General features: G+C 50.0%; 1 protein-coding gene across 2 annotated transcripts; it reads left to right on the top strand.

Annotated features, from left to right (window-relative positions):
• Positions 1 to 396: 396 nt before the first annotated feature.
• LOC308350989 (serum amyloid A-2 protein-like) lies at positions 397 to 4666 on the top strand. Of its 2 annotated transcripts, none has more exons than XM_080816433.1 (4): positions 397 to 429; positions 1477 to 1571; positions 3840 to 3978; positions 4368 to 4666. In XM_080816433.1, exons 2-4 carry the CDS (start codon positions 1481 to 1483, stop codon positions 4528 to 4530), a joined length of 393 nt encoding a protein of 130 aa, XP_080672559.1. In that variant the 5' UTR covers positions 397 to 429; positions 1477 to 1480; the 3' UTR covers positions 4531 to 4666. The 2 variants fall into 2 exon arrangements, with proteins under 2 accessions (XP_080672559.1, XP_080672560.1); XM_080816434.1 differs by having other exon boundaries at positions 399 to 429; positions 1470 to 1571; positions 4368 to 4662.
• The last annotated feature ends 2265 nt before the right edge of the window (positions 4667 to 6931 follow it).

The following is a 6931-nucleotide window of genomic DNA, read 5'->3' as shown; positions in this document are numbered from 1 at the left end:
ATCCTTATCTCTCCCTTCAATGGAGCCTGTTTGCTCTTCCATTCGCCTTCTATGCACATTCTTTAGACAATCAAATCTCTTGTCTAATATTGACTACTCTTCACACCCATTGTCAATACCTCATTGTGTTGAGAAGGAAATCTTTCCTCACCAGGAAGGAGACTGAAAAACAGGCAGAAAACCCCAAGTTTGCTGCACTCTGGAAGCAACTGCCAGGTTGCACAACCTGGGAAATTAGATGGGAACAAGGAAGGAGCCTGTCATGCTGGCTGCTGGGTTCTGGCCAAGGAGAATTTTCCAAATCTCAGGGTTTTGTTTCAAATCTGCCCTCCCCCTTGTTCCCCCAGCACAGCCCCAGCATATAAAGTGCGGGCGTTTCTCACAGGAAGCTCAGTTCACCGGGAGATCTGCGGGAAGCAACAGCCCAAGGTGAGGTGCTAGAATTTTCCAACACTTGTTCTCTCTGCAGATTCCCTTTCCCCACAGCATTCCTGGGCTGTGTCCCAGCTCTCTGCTTCCTCCCTGCATCTCGTAGCCTGACAATTAGGAGTCAGCAGATGTGAATGCTTTCTGGGATGGGTAGAGCAGGCGTTCCACCAATATTTGTGCATTGTTTCACTCATCTCATTCGACAGACTGGTATACGGTCATGCAATGCCCAGACGCCTTTTATACATTGGGTGTCAGGGCTCATAGGTGAGGATTGAAATGCGAAGTGGTTTCTTTCTTTCTTTTTTTTTTTTTTAAGATTTTGGGTTTTTTTTTTATTATTTATTTGACAGACAGAGATCACAGGTAGGCAGAGAGGCAGGCAGAGAGAGAGGGGGAAGCAGGCTCCCTGCCGAGCAGATAGCCGGATACGGGACTCGATCCTAGGACCCTGGGATCATGACCTGAGCCAAAAGTAGAGGCTTTTACCCACTGAGCCACCCAGGCACCCTGCAAAGTGGTTTCTATAAGAAGCGTGTTAAGCCTCTGCCTTCAGCTCAGGTCATGATCCCAGGGTCCTGGGATCGAGTCCCGTATTGGGCTCTCTGCTTGGCAGGGAGCCTGCTTCCTTCTCTCTCTCTCTGCCTGCCTCTCTGCCTACTTGTAATCTCTCTCTGTCAAATAAATAAATTCTTAAAAAAAAAAAAAAAGAAGCGCAGTGCAGCCTCTCATGCTGGGATTCCAATGAGGCAAGTGGAAATGGACAAGTGGACCCTCTGGAATTCCTTATGTATCTATGTATCACCTGCCTAATATATGTATACGTACTATCTACTTCTTTCTACACATATGTACATACATGTATGTATATACATGGATGTATGTGTACACATATGCATGTGTGTCTGTGTGTGTGGATATATAGATAGAGATAATCCTGAGTGTGGCTCAGTTTTGGAATACAATAGGTCAATATCAACGCTCCCCCCAAATCAGACCAAACAAAAACTAAACACCTGTCATCTTTGTGTGTCTTTGAGTCTGCAGCAGGATGAAGCTTTTCCTGGGCATCCTCTTGTGCTCCCTGGTCCTGGGCGTCAGCAGCCAAAGATGGTTAGACTTCCTCAAGGAAGCTGGTCAAGGTAAGGTCAAAAGCATGGGAGCAGGGGGAGGCTGCCCCTGGATTCCCTCCAGGATTGCCCAGAGCGGAGGCCATGTCTACACAGGCCAAAGGCCACAAGTGGGAAAAGAAGAAGCATGGTTTTCAAGATAGCAGTTTCCCAGGCTTTTTTTTTTTAAATTGAACTATATCTGACATATAACATTGTGTATATTTAAGGTGTATGTGATGTTAATTTGATGCATTTATATATTCAATCTGATTGCCACTATAGCTATAATTAGCACCTCTATCATGTTACATAATTATCCTTTCTTTTTAGGAGTTGAAGTAATTAACTAGACTATAGCATATTTCATAGCTATAATACAATATTGTTTGGTGTTCATTATACTGTGCATTAGGTCTCTAGGGCTTACTTACTACACATGGTTGTTCCCCTTAAACCACATCTGTCCTATCCCTCCACCCCTGGCTTTTCTAGGCAGCATCACACTCTTCCAGGGGATCCCCAGGCTGGAGGCCACTAAGTTTAGGGCTTCAACTTGGAGCAGGAGCAGGAAGAGAGCTGGGGTCCAGGGTGCCCGCGCCCTCCTTACAATTGGGACGTGAGCGCCACCTAGCGGCAAGTCAGGGACCGCTTGTGGCTGGGTCTCAGGCAGCCAGGAAAGGGGAGCCTCATTCCATCCAGGAGTCACTAAGCTGGGCCTGTGCTAGGCATTGTTCTAAGAGCTGTGCGTGGATGAATGAATTTGTTCTCATCCTCAGGTTTTAATGTGTAGCCCTGAGATGTAGGGACCATCATCCCTTGACAGAGGACCTGAGGCACAAAATGATGAAGAGTCTGACAAAGTCCTCAAGCAGAACCGATGTCCCCTGTGGTGGCGCTCCCCAGACCTTTCTAGAACAGCGCTGTCCTGCCTCCCAGACCAGAAAGTGCATGGCCCACGGGGTTGGGGTGGGTTGGGATCACACAGCCTCTTGTGTATCTGAGCAAATGGCAGACAGGCCCTGGGAGAGTCAGAGGGCCACGCCGCAGAGCTCCGCTCCCCACAATAACAGGCACAAGGAATTAGGTGATGGTGGTTCTGCGGACCTGGGGCCTGACTAGGCAGGGGAGCAAGAGGAACGCAACTTAGCAGTCAGACTCAGTGCCACAATTTGTGTATTACACATTTATTTATTTATTTATTTATTTTTGGTGAGAGTCACGGATTATTGCTTTGAGGGTTTGCTGTCGATCCTTTTAAATTCTCACAGGCACAGCTGTAGCCTGATCAGATTCCTTCAGTCTGTAACTCACTGCTCTTCCTCTTCCTTAGTCCCTTTCCTGGATTTGTCCCAGACTTCCTAAGGCCCAGAGCGGTGATAGCATCCTGAGCAACTACAACCTCCCAGAAGTTCTATGCGTATTTTCTCAGTTTGTCTGCGTAATCACTCTGTGGAAGTCAATACTCTTCCATTTACTGGGGAGAACACTGGACTTTAGAGCCGGTGGGTCAGTTGCCCTTTTTCTGCCTTGATGGTGACCCCATTTCTATAAAGTTCCCTTGGGGGAACTCTCCTTTATCAATTATATTTATGATTGAGTTTGGTCAGTTTCCTGGTGCCACCTAAGCCCCGGATACTCTGAAGTACACAGGCCTGTGTTGTCTTCATGCTGCCCACAGGGAGGAATTTCTCTTGTCGACTAGGTTGGGAGCCCTCTGGGTCAGCATCCTCCCTCAGACTTGCCTTTGTCCTCATGCCCCAGTCCACGGGGTCCCTGTCCTTCCCAGGTAGAGAGGTTCCCTTGTACAAGAAGCATCCTTTAAAGACCACCCCACCTCCCATTCACACACATGACACACACTCAAAAACCAAGTAGCAGGGGCACCTGGGTGGCTCAGTGGGTTAAAGCCTCTGCCTTCGGCTCAGGTCATGATCCCGGGGTCCTGGGATCGAGCCCCACGTCGGGCTCTCTGCTCGGCAGGGAGTCTGCTTCCTCCTCTCTCTCTGCCCGCCTCTCTGCCTCCTGTGATCTCTGTCTGTCAAATAAATAAATAAAATCTTTAAAAAAAAAAAAAAACAAGTAGCAAAGTACTTAGAATGGACTCAAAGAGAATAAAACTTGCACCAAGTGTGATTCTCCTAACATTCACCCAGGGGAGTGAAAAGTAAAGGAATATTTATCTCAGCCAATATAATGTCTGAGGACTTTGTCAAAGGCTGAAGTCTTAGAATCACTGGGAGAAAAACGTTTTCTCTATTTTGCCAAGAGATGATCACTTCCATTTTCTTTCCTTTCCAGGGACTAGAGACATGATAAGAGCCTACTCTGACATGAGAGAAGCCAATTACAAAAATTCAGACAAATACTTCCATGCCCGCGGGAACTATGATGCTGCACAAAGGGGCCCTGGGGGCGCCTGGGCCGCTAAAGTCATCAGGTAACAAGGGCTCCGGGGATGCAGGGATGGCCCAGCCGAGCATGGCAGCCTTAGAGAGCCAGGAGGAACCCTAAAGAAGCTTCCTGTAGAGACAGCGGCTCCTGGTCCTCCTGCCCACCCTCCCCTTCCCCTGTGTGCCCAGTGTGGGGTCTGAGTGGCTGGCAGAGCCAGAGCAAGGCCAGTGGGAATGGGGGACCCCCACCCTCCTGCCGTGGGCAAGGGGACCAGCCTGGGCTGACCTGGGCTGTGTGTGGAGCAGGGTCCGTGTTTCAGCCGCTCTGGCCTGGGCTCCTCTCAGCCATCCCTCGGAAAGAGAAGGGATTGGTGGGGGCGGGGGCCTGTTGCTCAGCAGCCCCTAATGAATCTCTACCTGCCTTCCTTCATTCCAGTGACGCCAGAGAGCATTTTCAGAGAGGCACAGACCTTTTCAAGTATGGAGACAGCGGCCACGGAGTGGAGGACTCGAGGGCTGACCAGGCTGCCAACGAATGGGGCCGGAGTGGCAAAGACCCCAACCACTTCCGACCCCCTGGCCTGCCTAGCAAGTACTGAGCTTCCCCTTGGCTCTGCCCTGGGGAGACGGGCTATGAGGCTCCTGAGGGCAGGAACACCCAGTCATTGAGTTCTCTGTCCCCAGAGGCTGGGGGAGGGCACTTAATATGTGTCTAATAAATGCTTAATGAGACTGACTGTTGAAAAGTGTGTGTTACTCTTGGGTGTAAGGACTGCTTGTTTGCTCCCCAGGAGTGAAGGATGGACACCCCACCCCGAGCAGGCAGAGCCTGGGTTTGGTGTAGGGGGGACACCTGAGCATGACACAGGACAGACACCCCACACCCTTCCTCCCGGATCAGACCAGCTCCCCTGTCCAGGCCCCTCTGGTTGCACTTGTGCTATTTCCAGGTCTTTCCATGTCCAGGTCCCTCACTGTTGTCCGTGGTGTCCTGTCACTTTCTCTGTCCTCTGTGTCTAGTTCCTTTTGTCTTGCTCCTTAGTGCTCTCTGTCCCTGGGGCCAGGGGACTCAGCGGTGGGAGGATGGGATGGTGGCATCCTGATCTGGCCACTGTCACTTTGATCCTCTGTTGGTTTCTCAGCTGAGCGTTCAAATCCAGTGAAAACCAGTTTCTGTCCCCGCCTTCTAAGAAACGTGTCCAGAGCAGTTTTCTCCACCTTATTTCACTGCTTAACACAAAAGCTCCCAGGAAAAAAACATGTCAGGAAATGGTGGCACAGTGACATCATCAACATCTGGCAAGTTTTGTTATCACCTCATCTGGGGACTTTCTTGCTCAACAACTTTGACTTGTGGCACCCAGCAAACTTTTGCTGCCAAGCAAAGGACCAAGGCCACACACTTTCTAACAAGACCTTAATGTCAGCCTTGCGAGGAGGGCCTGTCCTGAATTCATCCTTCCTTTATTTTTTATCCCTTAATAGCCAATCTTCTGCAACTATATAATAATTATGTTAAACCCTCCCTCTTCAAATCACTGACCAGTTTCTGTCTCCTGACTGGCCCAACTGATAACGGGGTCTCCAATCTGGTGGGTGGAGGGGGTCTACATGGGCTCGCCCCTTTGATACCCACAGCACAGAGGACAAGACCTCTTTCACCTCTCTCCGCCTCTTACTCTTACCGTGCTGAGGCCTCTCCAGGTGTTTTGTTGCTATTCCCAGACCTGTGTCCCCATCTCTTCATTGCCCAGTCACCTGTGTCCTGTCCGCTGCTCTGCCTCTGCACCTTGTCCCTCAGCAGCCTCTCTCAGAGCATCAGGCTTTTGGGAAGCCTAATCCCAGGGCCTCTGGCAACTGATGTCTTGGCCTCCCCAACACCAGCCCCTGTCTCTGATGACATTGTTTCTAAAGATGTTTTTTATTTGAGAGACAGAGAAAGAGCAGGGGGAATGGCAGAGGGAGAAGGAGAAGCAGACCCTCTGCCAAGCAGGGATCCCGACCTGGGGCTCGTTCCTGCCCTCCGGGACCATGACCCAAGCCTAAGGCAGATGCTTAACCAACTGAGCCACCCAGGCGCCCATCTGATGACATTTTTAACCAGTTCTTTTTGGTCCTACCTGAGGAATGCCTCTCACATTAGTTTCTCTCATCTTTATTCCTACTGTTCTTGAACTCAGATCCCAATAAAAATTCTACTTCCTTGAAGAACCTTCCCAGTGGCCCGGGCGGCACATGGGCTCTCACAGAGCTTCATTCATACCTGCAGGCTCTTCTTCACCTCATCCCCTCTGTTCCTTTCATGTGTGAGCTCCCCTGATAGATTCCAAGCCTCTTTAACGTAACTCCCAAACAGTTGTTTACAGTTCATAATACACTTCCATCCTATTTTCTTTTTTAAAAAAGATTTTATTTATTTATTTAACAGAGAGAGAGAGAGAGAGAGCGATCACAAGCAGGCAGAGAGGCAGGCAGAGAGAGGGGGGAAGCAGGCTCCCTGCTAAGCAGAGAGCCCGATGTGGGCTCGATCCCCGGACCCTGAGATCATGACCTGAGCTGAAGGCAGAGGCTTAACCCACTGAGCCACCCAGGCGCCCTCCATCCTATTTTCTACATGACTTTTCTTCTGACAAGGCCCAATGTTCTAGAAAGGAAGCCAGATATGTACATAGACACTTACAACACGCTTTAATAAAGAGCCTCCATGGAAGCACATGGGAGGCGATCCCAGCTCTGCCGGGGTGTGGGAGGCTGGTGAATACTAATTACACAGAGTAGCCGCCATTTTCTTTGTCTGCAGATGCCAAACCATCCTCTATACTGTACGTGCCTTATTTGATGTAAGCCACACGGAGTCTTTGTGGTTAGCCGGAGAAACCCCAGTGGGGAGGTATATAATTAGGACGGTCTCCAGGGTTGCACACAGCATGGGTGCAGAGCCAGGACCACAGGCTGGTGTGGCTGCCCAGGTGCTCAGCACCACCTGCCTTCTCCCGCCTT

This window comes from Martes martes, assembly GCF_963455335.1.
Source record: "Martes martes genome assembly, chromosome: 10".
Taxonomy (NCBI): domain Eukaryota; kingdom Metazoa; phylum Chordata; class Mammalia; order Carnivora; family Mustelidae; genus Martes; species Martes martes.
The sequence above is the reverse complement of the archived record's forward strand: the minus strand, read 5'-3'. Positions and strand labels throughout refer to the sequence as shown.

Bases quoted from the DNA above. Each gene is read 5' to 3' on its own strand.
- LOC308350989 (XM_080816433.1), top strand. From the start codon at position 1,481: ATGAAGCTTTTCCTGGGCATCCTCTTGTGCTCCCTGGTCCTGGGCGTC. The intron at 1,572-3,839 runs GTAAGGTCAAAA...TTTCCTTTCCAG, and splicing joins CCTCAAGGAAGCTGGTCAAG to GGACTAGAGACATGATAAGA. The intron at 3,979-4,367 runs GTAACAAGGGCT...CCTTCATTCCAG, and splicing joins TGGGCCGCTAAAGTCATCAG to TGACGCCAGAGAGCATTTTC.